The sequence below is a fragment of the Podarcis melisellensis genome (assembly GCF_964234715.1).
Source record: "Podarcis melisellensis genome assembly, chromosome: 8".
Classification (NCBI taxonomy): domain Eukaryota; kingdom Metazoa; phylum Chordata; class Lepidosauria; order Squamata; family Lacertidae; genus Podarcis; species Podarcis melisellensis.
Genome location: NC_138540.1, coordinates 23072740 through 23090345, shown reverse-complemented (window position 1 = coordinate 23090345; position 17606 = coordinate 23072740). Strand labels below are relative to the sequence as shown.

The 17606-nt window shown below is 46.5% G+C and overlaps 1 protein-coding gene across 2 annotated transcripts in view; it reads left to right on the top strand.

The window, feature by feature from the left end:
- The window catches only part of PANK4 (pantothenate kinase 4 (inactive)), a 29261-nt gene that overhangs the window by 9983 nt on the left and 1672 nt on the right, over positions 1-17606 (top strand). For both annotated transcript variants that reach the window (XM_081923574.1, XM_081923575.1), the window contains exons 6-18: positions 59-212; positions 1107-1288; positions 2184-2265; positions 3432-3532; positions 3822-3977; positions 6018-6130; positions 8171-8258; positions 9114-9265; positions 11228-11283; positions 12889-12938; positions 14771-14875; positions 15216-15316; positions 15832-15900. In XM_081923574.1, the coding sequence (XP_081779700.1) occupies positions 59-212; positions 1107-1288; positions 2184-2265; positions 3432-3532; positions 3822-3977; positions 6018-6130; positions 8171-8258; positions 9114-9265; positions 11228-11283; positions 12889-12938; positions 14771-14875; positions 15216-15316; positions 15832-15900 (1409 nt within the window). The remainder of the gene's footprint in view (positions 1-58; positions 213-1106; positions 1289-2183; positions 2266-3431; positions 3533-3821; positions 3978-6017; positions 6131-8170; positions 8259-9113; positions 9266-11227; positions 11284-12888; positions 12939-14770; positions 14876-15215; positions 15317-15831; positions 15901-17606) is intronic.

Sequence of the window (17606 nt, the reverse complement as noted above, 5' to 3'; positions counted from 1 at the left end):
TCAAGAGGTGCTCAAGTGACGTTTGCAGGGTGTTGTTTGTTTGTTTGTTTGTTTTTAGAAATTTGATGAGTTGTTGCAGCTCGCTTCGAAGGGACGGCACACAAACGTCGATATGCTTGTGAAGGATGTTTATGGTGGGGCCTACCAGACGCTGGGGCTAAGTGGAAACCTGATCGCCAGTAGTTTCGGGAAATCTGCCACAGCAGACAAAGGTACCACTTGAAAATTCACTTTGTCGTGCTGGTGCGGTGATCAAACCTGTGAAAGAACCCATGGGTTTGTCTGCTGAGTTGCTGCCTTGCTCTGTCAGTCTTTTAAAACAAACAAAGTGTGTGTAAGGCTCTAGCCAACTAGGTTTTACTCAGAGTAGGCCCATGGACAGAGCTCACCATGTAACTTGATTCTGATGAGGCTACAGGTCTAATGTTGAATTGGCCAAACCAAGCCCCAGAGTTGCTGCTGGCTTCATCCCTGATTCATTCCACAAAAACACCCGAGTTCCCTCCAGAGTAAATTCTGGCCCGTTCTTACTCATCTACAACTGGGATAGCCAATGGGGTGACCCTCTATCAGCTTTTCTCAACCTGTGGATCCCCAGATGTTGTTGAACTACAACTCCCATCACCCCTAGCTAGCAAGGCCAGACCTTAGGGATGATGGGAGTTGTAGTCCAACAACATCTGGGGACCCACAGGTTGAGAACCACTAGATCCTGTTGACCCACAACCCCCATCAGCCTCTGCCAGCATGCCCAAAAGATGGGGATGAAGGGAGTTGTAGTCCAACAACATCTAGAGACCACCGCGTTGGCTACTCCTGGACTCTAAAAGAGTCCTCTTGGGTATGTTTGCCTATCCCTGGATTAAAGGGACAGTCTTTTCTTTTCTTCTGGGTGCCATATGCTAGAGGTAGGGGCAGGGCCAGAGCCAAATTTTTAGGGGGCACACTTTTTCCTCTCTGTCTCTTTCTCCTCACCCAGCAGGTTGTCTGCTCTTCCCAGAGACCTGAACTGATTGCTTGCAAACGACTTTTACAATTGTGCTGTGGGCCATGAGTTGTTTATCCATACTTTTATCTCTTTCCCCCTCTATCCCCCTCCTTTTTAGAATTTTCCAAAGAAGACATGGCAAAAAGCTTGCTTCATATGATCAGCAACGATATTGGGCAGCTGGCTTGCCTCTACGCCAAACTCCACAACCTGAACAAAATTTATTTTGGAGGCTTTTTTATTCGAGGCCATCCAGTCACCATGCGCACAATAACTTACAGTATTAATTTCTTCTCCAAGGTAATGAATTATTATTATTTATTGGTTTTAGTTTTCAGGGAATGACTAAAGGTGTTTGTTTGGTTTGCAGCTGTGTGATTAAGTCAGGGGTGAGTAATCTGGTGCCCACTATATGTTGTTCAACTCCATCTCCCATCTCCCCTGGGCTTTGGTTATGCTTGCTGAGCTGATCGGAGTTTTGACTCCAGTAATATCTGCAGGGCCACAACCTCCCCATTCCTGGATTATGCAAAGCACTGTGTGTGTGTCCAACCTTTTCCCTAGAACCGGGACTCAAGGCAGCTCACAAAAATTAAAACAAACACAGATAGCTGAGAACATAAAGGTTAAAAAGTAATTAAACTATAACAGAATTAATAGCTGCAATCCACCCTTTCAGCTTTGTCACGCTTGATAATGCCTGTAAAGAAACAGGTAGTCACTGATCTAAGCCATGCTAGTCTAGAGACATGGCTTTCTTTTTAATGTGTCATTAATTGGAAGCCCTAAATAATGTCCCTTAATTTCTGTGCATTTGAGTAGTACTAGCATGTGATACAATGCAGAAACGAGCGAGTCAGGCAAAATTAGTGACAGGGAAATTCGTGCCCTCTTCACTCCTCAGTGGCTGCCTGGTTTGTTCGTTTTTGCAAAATAGCCACTGCAGTATTTGCCCCCGTTGTCTTTGTTTACCCCAAATGTGACTGGAGGCAGCAAAAAGCCCAATTCATGCGCCTTGTTTATGCTTGCAGAATTTCTGCGTAAAAATAGGTCTTGGAATTCCTGCACAAAATCAGGGTTGCAGCTTATGATCTGTGCTTGCCCTTTTGGTAAGAGCTGTAAACACAGTAATGCAAAAAGAGCTTTTCAAGCTATTGGAGGCCGTCCAAACACAAACATTTTCATGTTGTGGCAGGGAGAGGTTCAGGCCTTATTCCTGAGGCACGAAGGATACCTGGGAGCCATCGGGGCGTTTCTGAAGGGAGCCGAGCAAGACAGTAAGTACAGAACACCAATACAGCGCTCTGAAAAAGTTCCCAATTCTCTTTGGGGGAGTCTGAACCCCCTGCCGGGGGGAATTAAGTCTCCTGCTCCAGCCATTCTTGGACTTCTGGGCATGGAGCCCCCAATTTCTCACTCCATTTACTGTGGTGGGTTTTAAAAGAGATTTGGCCTCCTCCTCAGCCCGCCTGTTTGTGCCAGAACATGGCACTGCTGCCGCCGCCACCTCCTGCCTAGAAAAAGGAGGGGGAAAGTCAAGCCTCCAACTGTGACTTCTCCCCTAACAAGACCCAGTTGTGACAAGGATAATCGGCCAACAGAACATAGGATTGTCAACTTGGTCGTCTGCCCATGAGAAGTCTCTCCTTCTTCTCCTCCCCCACCCCGCTCGCCGGGGTATTAAGAATGTTTACTCATGTTCCCACTGTTTTATTATTGGAGAGGGTAAAAGTATTTCTTCTTTTCCCGAATTCTGCTTAATTGTTCTTGTGGTTTTCTAGCCAGATAAAACCACATAGGCATCGCTTGAAAGCTTCCAGGCACTCACCAGTAGGAATTCAGGTTTTCACACAGCTTAAAGCTTTACTGCTGGCAAAGAGTCAGGGGCATTTCATTTGGGCTGCATCCTTCTCAGAGTAGGCCCAGTGAAATTAATTAACCTTGGTTGGTTCTATTCCCTGCATTGGGTTTACTCTGAGTAAGCCTAGCATCAGAAGCAGCCCTTCGTGACCGTGACTATGGTCATTCACCATCAGAACATTGTAATAAGTAAATATGATTAACTTTCATTCGTTTCTTCCCTAACCTTTTTATTTTTTAAACCAGGGTTTCCCAGACTTGGGTCTCCACCTGTTGTTGGACTACAACTCCCACCATCCCTAGCTAGTAGGACCAGTGGTCAGGGCAGATGGGAATTATAGTAAAAAACCAGCTGGAGACCCAAGTTTGGGAAACTCTGTTTTAAACCCAATTGTATGATCCAACAAAGTTCTATTGCATTCCCCAAACACCTGGCTTTATTTGCTGTTTGCTTTTATTCTTTGTACAAGAGATTGTAAACCTGTGGCTTGTGTGGCAATCTCTCTCTCTGCGTCTTCCTATTTGTTCATGCCTTCAGCTAATGGTTCCGTTTCTCTCCCCCCCGCCCCCCCCAATCTCCTAGATCCTAATCAGTACAGCTGGGGGGAAAACTACGCTGGCAGTTCTGGGCTCATGAGCACGTCGCCGGACATCTGCCCCATGCAACGAGAAAGGAGCGGAACGGTGAGTCTCCTTAGGATACAGCTGCGCAGGTGAGAAGAGGCTGGCTGCTGGACCAGGCCAAAGGCCCACCTGATCTCACAGTGGCCAACTGGATGCCCATTATGGGAAGCCTGGAAGCAGGACCTAGGACTTAAAAGATGTGTAGTTATGCTAGATTGCCGCTAATGCACAGGTTCCCATTGCTTTTCTTTCCCCAAGTTTCTCCAGGCGTAAACCACGTAGGTTAGTGCAGGTCTCCTGTCTAATCTCATTCTATACTGATCACAACCTTTTCTCTCCTCTTCCCAAGTTTGACATGTTGGAAATGGATCGTTTGGAACGACCGCTTGTCAATCTTCCCTTGCTGAAGGATCCATCCACCTACATCCCGGACACAGTTGACCTCACCGACGATGCCATGGCTAGGAAGTACTGGCTCTCATGCTTCGAGGAGGCCTTGGACGGGGTGAGGGCCTTCTATTAAATGTGTTGCCACATATATCGCATGGTTTTGGAGGGTGGGTTGCAGATTTCTTAATAGGAAAGTGAAGCCCATGGAAGTTCACCGATTCTACGGAGCGTCTGTGGAAACCCAGTGGGCTTAAATGGAGATCTTGTGCTTAAGCCCCCTTTTGTATTATTATAAAGAAGAAGAAGAAGAGTTTGGATTTGATATCCCGCTTTATCACTACCCGAAGGCGTCTCAAAGCAGCTAACATTCTCCTTTCCCTTCCTCCCCCACAACAAACACTCTGTGAGGTGAGTGGGGCTGAGAGACTTCAGAGAAGTGTGACTAGCCCAAGTTCACCCAGCAACTGCATGTGGAGGAGCGGAGACGTGAACCCGGTTCACCAGATTACGAGTCTACCGCTCTTAACCACTACACCACACTTTTCTATGTACTGGCTTGAAGTTTGCATTTTGTGCCCTACACACTTCTGAAAGAGATCTCAAAAGGTAGCAGGGCAGTGAGAGAGCTCTTGCAGATTTGCTGTGATGGCACAAATCCACTTAGTCTTCTGGGACACCCAACAGCGCACACACACACACACACACACAGAGAGAGAGAGAGAGAGAGAGAGAGAGAGAGAGAGAGAGACTCTTCTAAGATCCCCCTTGTTCTGCAGTTTGGAGAAGGATTTTTGAAAGGTCTGGCTGGCTCCTGTAGGGAAACAGAATGCTGAAGGAGGCCCCACATGCAGTGGCGTAGCGTGGGTTGTCAGCACCCGGGGCAAGGCAAGTAATTTGCACCCCCTAACCCATGGATTTGCACCCCCTAACCCGTGGATTTGCGCCCCGTAACCCTAACCCCCAGATGTTGCGGCCGGCCCCCCCTGCACCCTCCACCCTACGCCACTGCCCACATGTGCCTTATATTTAAAGCAGTATCATACTACTTTAAATAGTCATGACTTCCCCCAAGGCTCCTGGGAAGTGCTGTATGTTGGGGTGCTAAGAGTTGTTAGAAGACCCCTTCAATTCCTAGAGCAAGTTAACTGTCAGTACCTCTTCTTGGGGAAACTCCATCTGGTGCTGATGGAACCCTAGATAGACATTTGCTCCAATCCAGAAGGGCTCTTCGTATGAAGCTGCCATGTTCAAAATCGGACCACTGTTCAGAATTCCCTACATGAATTGGCAGCTGGTTTTCTCCTGCCTGGAGATGTGGGGGATTTGAATCTGGGACCTTTTGTAAGCAAAGCAGGTTCTCTGCCGCTGAGTGACAGGTCTCCTCTGCTTTTCTTCTACTCTAGACATTGGTGAAAGTGGGAGATCACTCAAACCCTCTTTCAAACCATCTTTACACATCAGAAGGATTTGGTGGGTTGCAGAGATAGAGTTTAATTCAGGGAAGGGAGACATTTTTCAGCCAGGCAAGCAGGGTCAGAGCAAAAAATAGGTATAACAGCTAACATAATTTTTACCTTTTGTACATTAGGCTAGTTTCTACAGTCACACACTCACCCCTCTGTATCCTCCCATCCAGGCATTATCACAGTCCAAGGACATATTCCACATTCCAGCCAAGCAAAACTACTCAAGGAGTCTATGAATCAGGGCTGGTGAGGGTGTGATCAGAAAGGGTCCAAGGGGCCAGAGAGACCTGAAGGGCCACATCCAACCCCAGGGCCTCATTTTCCCCATCTCTGGGTTAGCTGGTAAGCTAAGCCAGTGTTTGTGGACCCTTGGAGAAACTTGAGTTTTCTTTAAATAAATAAATAAATATATGTCAGGGGATATTTTTTTGCCCTCTTGCATCTTTGATGTGTGTTGCTGTTTTGTTTTGTTTTTTGGTCAGCTGCTTCCTTCAAACTAGAGCAACTATTTAGCCTAATCTAGAGGGTTTGCCCTTGCCAGGGCCCGGTTCTGACATTTATCTCTGCCTCCTGCTTCATCTGCTTTCGTTTTCTATTGAACAGCAACAGAAGCCTCAAAGTCTTGGAGGTGCAAGTAATAATGCCCTTGGCACTGTCTCTCCTTCCACTTTCCTTCCTTCCTTTGCCAGGTCGCAAAGCGAGCTGCAGCCAGCCAGCCAGAGTCTGTTGATGCAGCTGAGCGAGCCGAGAAGTTCCGGCAGAAGTACTGGGACAAACTTCAGACGCTCCGGCAGCAGCCTTTGTAAGTCGGTGCGTGCGGGACGGCAGTGGGTTGACTTAGCTGGAACCTAGTGCACATTTTAAACACCGCTGGGCGTCTTGATGAGCTGCTTGCTACTTTTGCATCCTGGGTAATTCCCACCAGTTTTGTAAATGGCTCTAAAAGACGGCTAGTCTTTATCCTCCGTGAATTCTGCCTGTCGATGGCCACCAGCCACGATGGACATGTTCCAGCTCCAGAGGCAGAACACCTCTCAATGCCTGTTGCTGGGAATTGCAAGTTGGGAGAATTATGGCTGTAGTTACCGTATTTTTCGCTGAATAAGATGGACCAGACCATAAGTCGCACCTAGTTTTTGAAGGAGGAAAACAAGAAAAGAAATATTCTGGATCCCAGAAGCCAGGACAGCAATAGGGATTGCTGTGCAGTGAAAGCAGCAATCCCTCTTGCTGTTCTGGCTTCTGGGGTAGCTGCACAGCCTGCATTCGCTCCATAAGACGCACACACATTTCCCCTTACTTTTTAGGAGGGAAAAAGTGTGTCTTATAGAGTGAAAAATACGGTATGTCCTGCATTCCAGAGGCCTCTGGTTGGTCGCTGTGGCAACAGGAGACTGGACTGGATGGGCCTCATTTGGCCTGATCCAGCAGGGCTTTGGGGCTTTCTACTGTGGCCAACTAGATCAGAGAAGGGAAGCTTTTTCAACCTTCTGGGGGCCACACTGGCAAAAAGTCAGCAACGCCTTTGTGCAGTAAGCACACCACTGTCCTCCAGACAAGCAGGAGGAATTATTGGAGTTCAAGGACACAGTCAAGCCAGTGTGACTGGGGAAGGGGTGTAGCCTGGAGCGAGTCCCGAGGGCCAGATTTGGCCCCCAGGACTGAGTTTCCACACTCCTGAACTGGAAGTATTCAGGAAACCCACAAGCAGGGCACGAGGGCCATAGCATTCTCTCTCCTGTGATTTTCCAGCAACTGTTAATTCAAAGGCTTTCTGAAGGGAAGCACACGGGGAACCGAACTTGTAGCCATTGATAAATTACCCTCCATGACTGTTGAATCAGTTAGTGGCTGTCAGCGCATTGCATGGTAATTACTTCCATAGTTGGGATATGCGCTGGAAATCTTTCCTTTTGTCTGTTTTTTTTGGGGGGTTTTGGTCTCCATTCAGCTCCTATCCACTCCTCCTTCGGTTTATTTCACTATATGTGCGTTTGAAACTCTCTATCCCTTGCTGTTTGAATAACTTCCTCCCCAAAGCAGCTGATGATCTCTTTAAAAAACCAGCAGCAGCAGCTCTGCCGCAGTGTCATGTAAAAATAAGATACAACCGAACAGCAAGCTAGCATAAAAAGTGAAGAATGGAATATAAAGCAGGATGCCAATCATAAAACGCAGTATGAAGCTCTTAAAAACCCAGCAAGAAGTAAAAAGTGCAGAAGGAAACAGACTAATTTGGAAAGATTAGGGAGGGAGGAATGTATTCAACCCGTGTTGAAAACAACAGTACTGGCTGCGTGCTTCACTCCTAAGGGAATTCCAGAGAACCATGGAATACCTTTTGAGAGCAAGCCACTTAATTATCTTGAGATGCGTGAGAGATGCAGATAACTAGCAGAGCAAAAGTTGCCCTTAATTACCCTTAATTACCCTGCATGACTAGAAAGGGGAAGGGCAAGAGCTCAGTGGCACACAGAAGATTCCAGGTTCAATCCCAGGCATCTCGCAAGTAGGACTGGGAACATCCCCTGTCTGAATTCCTGAAGAGCCTCTGCCAGTCAGTCTGGACCAGGGGTAGTCAACCTTTTTATACCTACCACCCACTAATGCATCTTTCTTGATGGTAAAATTTCCTTACCGCCCACTAGTGCTTGTGCTGTAGAACCCCTTACCACCCACCTAGAATCCTGAAATGCCCACTAGTGGGTGGTAGGGACCAGGTTGACAACCCCTGGTGTATACAGTACTGGGCTAGATAGATCAGTGGTCTGAGTCAGTATAAGGTTTCTGTGTTCTCAGCTGACCTATGTCCTCCCTGTCCTTTCCTTTTCATCTTCCCCAGTGCCTATGGCACCTTAACTGTTAGAAGTCTGCTGGATACAAGGGAGCACTGTTTGAATGAGTTCAACTTCCCAGATCCCTACTCCAAGGTAAGTGTTTCCTCCTTAACCTTCTGGCTGTGCTCAAGTAAGCCTTAGCCAAGTCCTACTCAGAGCAGACCCACTGAAACTAATGAACCTCAGCCAGATGTGTTAACATCACTGGGTTTACTCCGAGTACAACTAGCGTTGTATACAACCCATAGATTCTCAAATCTTTTCTTTCCCATGAGCAGTAATAGACAAACTGCAGATTCGGGTCCCTGCCCTGAGGATTTCCCCTTCAGAGCAGGGGTAAATGTACAAATGAATGCCATACATGTATGCAAGACTCTGGGAGTGAGAAAGTGCTGTGAGATACCGATGTTGCTAAAAGATGGAATTGTTTTGTTGAAAATTGGAACATAAGATGCAGGGATGTAAGACTAGAAAGGTACCTGTTTTTGTAAATAACATTAAAAAACAACAACAGACAAAATAGGCAACACCCCTTCCCCACCCTCCAAAAAACAGGCAGTCCAAAAAAAAAAGCATTTGCATTTGAAAGCCTGTACAGCAGGGGCCCAGGTATAATGCTTTTCATGATTTCTATAATTAGGGAGCCAACAGCAAAAAGACTCTGTCTCAGAATTCTGTCAAACTTACTGTTTTTCCCAGCACCAAAGTCACACTGCTGCTTTGTAACGAAGAAATTACTGGTGGATTCTAGAAACATCCACCTCTGAGCATTTTTAGCAATTTCTGTGAGAAATGGCTCTTTTTATATGCTCTTGTCAGCTGTGATTATTCAACGATCCCATTGGAGACTTCAAAGCTGAGAGCTTGGGGTCAGGGAGGGATAAGTTGCTTCTAAAGGAATTGAGCCTTATCCTTTCTCTCTGTACCTTGTGCCTTACTTTCTTGCAGGTAAAACAGAAAGAAAACGGCATCGCACTAAAGTGTTACCAGAGCGTTATCGACTCTTTGGATTCACTAGGCTGGGAGGAGCGGCAGTTCGCTCTGGTGAAAGGACTTCTTGCGGGGAACGTCTTTGACTGGGGAGCAAAAGCAGTCTCAGAGTAGGTGTTCTAACCGTCTTTGTACAGCTCTGCATTCCACCACCCCCCCACAAAGATTTTGAATGCCCCTTGTATTTTATTTCTTCTTTTTCTAGCAAGTGCGCTAATGACTTCTACTTTGCCATCTGCAAATCGTTTTACGCTCCATTAATGGTATTTGGGTGTGGCTAATTCTCCCCATGTGACTGAAGTGGGCAGATTAATTCCCTTAAAAAAAAAAAAACACACCTCATTGCATGAGAGATCACTTCATTAGCACTTAACCTGGTTGGTAACTTGCTGACATGATAAATACAGAACCTAGCAGTATGTGTAGCTTAGGGCTGCCATACTGGGATTTCACTGGGGAGGGGGGTTTCTAAAAGGTGGCGCTTTGTGCTGGATCTTAGGCGAGTCAGTCAAAAAAAATTTTGGCTCAAGAACTTTTGGGGTGTCCTGGTTTTTACTTGTTGAAATATGGCAATATGGCAACCCTAGTGTAGCTGTAAGACTAATCAAGCATTTGTTTCCCTAGCGTGATGATGATGATAGGGGCATGCTAGGAAGCCTCGCCCCCTCCAACACATCTGAGTCCCTGTTTTCTAAAGTCCTTGATGAACTGAAAGCATATTTCTGAAGTGGGGAGTCTCTTCCTCTTAGAGGTGGACTTCCTCTCCGATTTTTGAAGTGTGTGTGTGCGCGCATACACTGATACTTGATGAAATTAAGAATTGCAGTCCAGCCCTACTTCCTCTCAAACTGGCAGCTATAAATAGGGCTGGATGGGTTATATATTAGTGGAAATAACTCTGGCAGTGGCTGGTAGGGCAGGAAGCAGGAAGCCCAAACAGGAAGTGGAGCCAGTGCTGCCATCTGAACTGGATGTAAGCAAGAAGGCATACTAGTGAAGGGCAGGCAGGGCACAGCCCTTTTCACAAGCTGGAAGGGACATAAAGGTAAAGGGACCCCTGACCATTAGGTCCAGTCATGGCCGACTCTGGGGTTGTGGTGCTTATCTCACTTTATTGGCCGAGGGAGCCGGCGTACAGCTTCCGGGTCATGTGGCCAGCATGACTAAGCCGCTTTTGGCAAACCAGAGCAGTGCACAGAAACGCCGTTTACCTTCCTGCCGGAGTGGTACATCTACTTGCACTTTGATGTGCTTTCGAACTGCTAGGTTGGCAGGAGCAGTGACCGAGCAACGGGAGCTCACCCCATCGCGGGGATTCAAACCGCCGACCTTCTGATCGGCAAGCCCTAGGCTCTGTGGTTTAACCCACAGCGCCACCCACGCTGTTACCCTCATTTAGGGATGGACTGTAGCTCAGTGGCTGGAGCCCCTGCTTCGCATGCAGAAGGTCCCAGGTTTAGTCTCTGGCATCTTCAGGTAGGGCTGGGAGAGACTCTTGACTATAACCCTGGAGAGCCACTGTCAGTCAGTGTAGACATTACTGAGCCAGGTGGACCCAATGCTCTGACTCAGTATAAGGGAGCCTCCTGTGTTCCTGTTATGAGTCTACTGTGTGGTCCAGGGGCAGAGGAAACAATCCTCTGCATGCAGTTTCAATCCCCAGCATCTACAAAGAGCAAATCATGAGAAAGACCTGCCCTTTGTGGAAAGCTGCTGCCAGTTGAGATTTAGGCCAAACTGGGCTAGGTGGTCTGATGGTCTGCTGCTGCTGCAGGCGACTCTTTCATGTGCCTCCCTGCCAGTCTTCTTGCACCGGGGCTGTCTTCTTCCTTCTCGAAATGTGACCTATTGTTCATTGTCTCTCTACACTTTTTTTTTTTAATTTGGACACAGTACATCTGTCCTCCAGGCTCACTACTGAGAGATGTCTATTTCTTAATAAGTAAATCCTGGAGGGGTAGCACATGCCTTGTTCAGCTGCAGAGCTGTTTGGGCCAAGCATCCCTGCAGAATCTCACCACCCCCAATGTTCACATTCTTCCTTCTCTTTCTCTCTCCTCCCTGATACCCAGCGTTCTTGAAACGGAGCCGCAGTTTGGATTTGAGGAAGCCAAGGAAAAACTGCAAGGTATTGGGCAGGAACTCTCCCTTTTGCTATCTTTCTGTGCTATCTGTATGTATCAGGTAGAGGGCGTCCCTATCATTGGGCAGGGGGAGGGCGCTACGGCTGGTTGTGAATGCAGAGCATCCTTAAGAGTAGATAGCTGTGTAAAAGCCTTTACACTAGAGATGGGGATGTTGCTGGACCCCAGGCCGAAACCCTTAAGTACTATTGCCAGACAGTGTTGGGACATTATTATTATTATTATTATTTTATTTATTTCAATTTATATACTGCTCTTTATCCAAAGATCCCAGGGCAGTGTACATTAAAATTTACATAGTGTAATAAAAAATTAATAAAACAACCACTAAAAAAATCATAACAGCCCCTCCCTTTTTTTAAAAAAAAGTAAACAGATTGTTTAATGGCCGAAAGCCTGGGTAAAGAGGAACGCTTTTGTTTGGCGCCTAAATATATGTAACAAACATGCCAGATGAGCCTCTCTGGGGAAAGCATTCCATGAATGTGGTGCCACCACAGAAAAGGCCCGTTGTCGTGTTGTCAACCTCCGAACCTCTCACAGAGAAGGGCCTCAGATAACAAGCACAGCATCTGGGTCAGTTTATATGGGGAGAGGCAGTGCTGAAGACTGCATCGTCTTAAAAAGCAAAATAAAATTATGTTAGCAGGAGAATGTAAAAGTTCTGCAAAGTGGTTGGTAGGGCCCACTTGCAAAGTGTGGCCCATGCCTCGCATCCTGTGCTGAAAGTATGGGGTCACCTCCAACATAGGTCACACTCCAAGTAGACCCATTGAAATGAATGGATATACCTCACTCAGATTAGAGTAGAACCTTATTGAACAACAAACCATCGTCTGGAGTTTGCCTGAGCTAACGAAATCAGGCTCGTCTTGGGAAAGGTTAAACTGCACACCCAAGGAAGCTTTTTCCAATCTTAGTTCTGCCATCAGAAGTGTTGTTTTGAGCAAGTGGCCTTTTCCCAGCTTGCGGGAACTTCAGCATTCTCTGAATGTGCAGGTGTGGGCCTGAAGCATACACTATTATTTTATTTTCTATGAATATTAATACCCCTGTCTTTGGACTGATTGCTTCTCAAGGTGACTTGCAACAGGCTAAATTCCCCACCTTCCACCCCTGGCCAATCAAAATATGTTGTACACACCAGCAGCCCTTCAGATGAGCAATCTCTGTGCTGTTAACAGCTGCTGCTCTTAAACCCTTGTACACACATCCTTTTAGCTGCTCCTCTGGTCAAAAGATAAGGACAGGTTGGTCTCCCTCTTGCCCTGGCAAGTGCCGAGCACCTGCTTTGCATTCAAAAGGTCCCAGTTTCAGTCCCCAGCATCTCCAGGTGTGACTGGAGATGTCACCTGTCCGTAATCCTAGAGAGCTGCTGCCAGTTGCTGTAGTAGACAGCATTGAGCTAGATGGAGCAACATAGTTTGGGGCTGCTTCCTTTGTTCCTCAAGGACAGGGGTTGTAGCCTCCAGTGCTCCTTAGACCTCTGTCCAATAGAGGAGCCCAGAATGCTTCCCTTCAGATTTTCTTGAGCGATTGACCTGTCCATAACATTTTGATAATGTGTTGGTTTTTGTGCCATTGTACAGAACGCCCCTGGCTCGAAGATTCCTACAATGAATGGCTGGCACGACTCAAGGTATATTATTATTATTATTATTACTGCTACTACTTACCAAGGTGCCAAGGCAGGTTACAACAAGCTACAAGCAGTCACTCTTAACTACTGAATATAATGCAGCTGGACAAAAGATGGGGGCGGGTTGTCGCCTTTTCAGCTGCCGATCGTTGAAACTGATAGACTCTCTCTTCCTTTTAATATTCCTTATTTTAAGACAAGTTAATTTCATAAAAGAAGGATGCAGAAGAATACAGCATTCCGCAATAAACAAGAAGGCTGTTTTGCATGCAATCAGTAACTCAAATGAAATGAAACAAAATGGAGCAAAAGGGGTTTGGATGATAATACTTTGATGCATGATTACCTCTAAATATAGAATCAAAATGGTTTTGAACATGCATTTTATGAAGTAAGACCAAGTGTAAACCCAAACAATGTGATATTAGAAGAGGACAATAGACAAGATTCTCCCTAGATTTCTGATTTCCTCTCTGGAACAGCTGCTTTGCACAAGAAAGGAAGCCACCTTTTTTTAAGCCATTTGTACTTTACCTATGGTAGAATCTCTGGGTTTTCCTCTACATTAACAAAATCTTCTCAGTCATTGTCCCTTCTTAGCATCCGCTTTTTGTGAGATTCCTGTGTTGACGTTTCAGCCACTTGGCCACCAGCCACAGAACTACGGAATCCCATAAAATAGCCTATTTAGAAAAGCCCAGTGGAGACAGGACTTGGCCCAGAGCATTACAAAGACTATCAAAACACTGTTTTGAAATGTGACTCCACAGAAAGAACTCTGGATTTTGCAATGTGCTGGTATCCAAGGGGGCTCTGGCCCAAGTAGTTTGAGGGAAAAGTGGCCTACACCCTTAACCCCCCCCCCCCAAAATAAACACCTAATTATTGTGACCTCTGCCCCACCCCCACAGATTTGGACTGGAGATCCCTCCATATAGAGCCGAAAGGAATGTGATGTGGGTGCCAACTGCCTTTCGGACTGTGCCATAGCTTTGAGCTTGTTGAATTCGAGAAACAACACAACAACAACAACAAACCTATGGTTACATGAAACATACTCAGTAAACACGCAAGACGTAACCGGCTGTACTTTTGAATAAATAAGGTATACTATTCATTGTACCAAATTGTAGATTTCAACAGACTGCAACCACTACCATGCTATTAAGATCCACTATCCTGTAATATTACGTATGAGCCTGTTCTACTGATGAAGCCTAGGATGGCGAAACAAGGCTAATATTCCGGAAATCCTTGTCTTAGACTCTGTGAAAGGATTCTGTGGAACTGTAGCAACCCTTCATGTGGATTATTGGACACTTTGAACAGACAGGTGGAATAGATACTTTTACATGTATGGACCTTATGCATGAGCTGACTAGAGAACGAACTGATCCACTGGGTCTTCTGCTTTTTTCATTGAACTTTATGAGACTTCTGTTGAAATCTACAGTTTGATACAATGAATAGTATACCTTATTTATTCAAAAGTACAGCCGGTTATGTCTTGCGAATTCGAGGAACAGGCAAACTCAGAGCAGCCCAGGGACCTCTTCTGCTCTAGGGCAGACATACTGCATCTTCCTACAGAGGTCATTTTCTCAGGCAGAATCTGTTGAGCTAAAGAGTAGCCTATAGACTTTCCAGCAAAGTGTTTGTTTGTTTTTGCTTACAGTCCTAACTCCACTTACCTGAGAGTAAGATCCATTGAATTCAAAGGAACTCACTTCTGAATAGACATGGTTTGGGTCACACTGTTAACTCCATGTACATATTTTAACCTGCAGCTTGTCTGTGCTTCTCTGAATGATACTTTTCTTTTTCTTTTACAGGCCTCCCCTCATAAATGTGCCTTAATTTTTGCAGATAACAGTGGAATAGACATCATATTAGGCGTCTTCCCCTTTGTCAGGGAGCTGCTCTCTAGGGGCACAGAGGTCAGTTGAATTACGGTGACAGCCTAAGGTAAACTGCCTCAAGCTGTTGGTGTTCTTATTTGAGAAGATAATGGGATAAGTAACTGGGGGGGAAATATTATTTCAGCGAACTTGTCTTAGCTCCTCATGGATCGGATAGAAGAAACTATCTTATACTGAACCACTTGGTGACTGGAAAGCTCTAGTGGAGGATATATTATTGGACTAGGTGGTTAATCCCACCTCCTGGTGCTCTCCTACTGTTTATTTCTTCACTTCAACTCACATTCAGACGTGTACATTGAACTTTTCACACTTGGCCAATGTGACACTTGCCTTTCCTCTCTGTGTGTGTTCACAGGTTATATTGGCTTGCAATTCTGGGCCTGCGCTAAATGATGTCACTTACAGTGAGTCTCTGCTTGTTACAGAGAGGATAGCAGCTACGGATCCTGTCATACGGTGAGGACCAGTATGGTGTTGCTTCTCTTTGGGGCCAGCACACTCTTAAAAGCGAAGGTTTGAGACTGTGCTAAGTTTGGATTGCTGGTGGTTTGTTGAGTGATCAGAAGCAAAGAGTTTAACGATACTCTGCTAAATAAAAGCTTAAGGTTTTGTGCTGTGATATTTGAGACCAGGGGGCCCTCCAGATGTTGTTGAACTTCAGTTCCTATCATCCCCAGTTATGCTTTCTGGGACTGATGGGAGTTGTAGTTCAGCAACATCTTGCTGGGCCAAAGGTTCTCCACACGTGGTTAAGACCAAGGGTTGCTCCAAATCCTGGTTTTGTTCAGAGTAGACCCATTGAAATGGATGAACGTGACTAACTTAGGTTCATAATTTCATCGGGTCTGCTCTATGTAGGGCTTCGTTGAGTACAACCCATAATTTTGCATAATATAAGCCCAAGACCTGGCATATTTGTAGCACATGAACATTGAAGCTGATCTTAAAATTATGCATCTGCCTCCTTTTAGAGATGCCTTGAAGGAAGAGAAATTGCTCTTGGTACAGACAGGCTCAAGTTCACCCTGCTTGGACCTCAGGTAAGAGGTCTCCCTTCTGTTATATTGCGAGCACAGAAAGTTCAGATGGTGTTAACAGTCCGGGGGGGGGGGGTCCTCCTTCTCACCACAAGGGGGCAGCAAATGTTTGCTTTTTAGGGTCTGTAGAGCATTGTGGTTCCACCGAGTTGTTCTCAGTTTCCAGAAGCACGTCAAAAGCAAAGCCTTTAGGTGATGCGTGTCAGTTTCCTGCCGCTTGCAAAGAAACCCTGAAGCAGAATGGGGCAGCCGTGAAACTGACATGCATTGCCCCAATCTGAAGTGTCACTGACATAAGAGCTGTGTGAATGGGACCATAATGCTGGGCATGCCCCTAAACCTAGGCAAACCGTGGGCGGCCTGTATAAAGTGCTGTTGTCTAGGACAGGGGCAGGGCCACAAACTTCACCGGCCTTGCTTCGTGTTGTTGTTTAGTCGTGTCTGACTCTTTGTGACCCCATGGACACCAAGCACTCCTGTCTTCCACTGCCTCCTGCAAAAACTCCCTGCTTCATAGCCTCCTTGCTTGTTTTTGCCTGGCTGGAATAGGCCCTTGAATTCTGATGATGCTGATGAACTAACCTACAGTAGAAAGGGTGACATTTGCATTTGTTGCTCCGCCCAGTTTTGCCTCTGGCTCCACCCACCACTGACCTGCGGCCCCTCGGAAGGTTGCCAGGCACCATGGACTAGATGGATAGAGGAATGTCGGGAGGCACCAGCTGGGGAACCCCAAAGGGAAAAAGGCTCAGAGCCCAGGGATTGGTGGCGGGATGACGATGAGTAGCCAGAGGGAGAAGACTGGGAGGAGGAGGAGGTGTTGGAAGCTGAAGAGGCAACAGGGCTTAGTGAGCTGGGAGAGTCCATGGTATAGAGCAGTCCAGAATCAGAGGCAGAAGCTGAAGCAGGCAAATGGGAAGAGAGAGGCCAAGAGGCGCAAATGAGTCGGGTTGGTGTAGAGTCATGGGGTGTGACAAGCTCTCCTCCCCCCGCCCTTGTCTCTCAGAACCAAAAGAGAGTTGAAACAGATGGAGCTGTATGCAGGCACAGTCTCCTATTGCTTGGGAAAAGCCCTTGAGCAGAGGAGACTTGGGCAGCTGTGGGGACCTTCAGTCTCGGCAACTTCTTCATGGGAGCAATACTTAATGGGGATGAGCTGCTGTGCCCATTTGGCCTGGCACTCCTGTGCAGATTGTGGTGGGTTTTTTTTTTTGCTAACAACTATTAGCTCCAACTGGCACAGTGTGATTTACTGCTGGCTCGCGGCTGACACCAGAAGAGAATGGGGAAATAAGGTTCCCCATCCCTGGTATATAATCCGGTATTAGATGTTCACCATGGTGTACAGCACCTGTCTCCCCCTCAACTTGTCCTGGGAGTCATGTGATACAGTGAGGGGGGGAGTATTTGATCCCCCTTATAAATTTGCCCGTTTGCCCTCTGACAAAGAAATGACCAGTCCATAATTGTAATGATAGGTGTATTGTAGCTGTGGGACACGGGTGGTGCTGTGGGTTAAACCACAGAGCTTAGGACTTGCTGATCAGAAGGTCGGCAGTTTGAATCCCCGTAACGGGGTGAGCTCATGTTGCTCGGTCCCTGCTCCTGCCAACCTAGCAGTTCGAAAGCACGTCAAAGTGCAAGTAGATAAATAGGTACCGCTCTGGCAGGAAGGTAAACGGCGTTTCCGTGCACTGCTCTGGTTCACC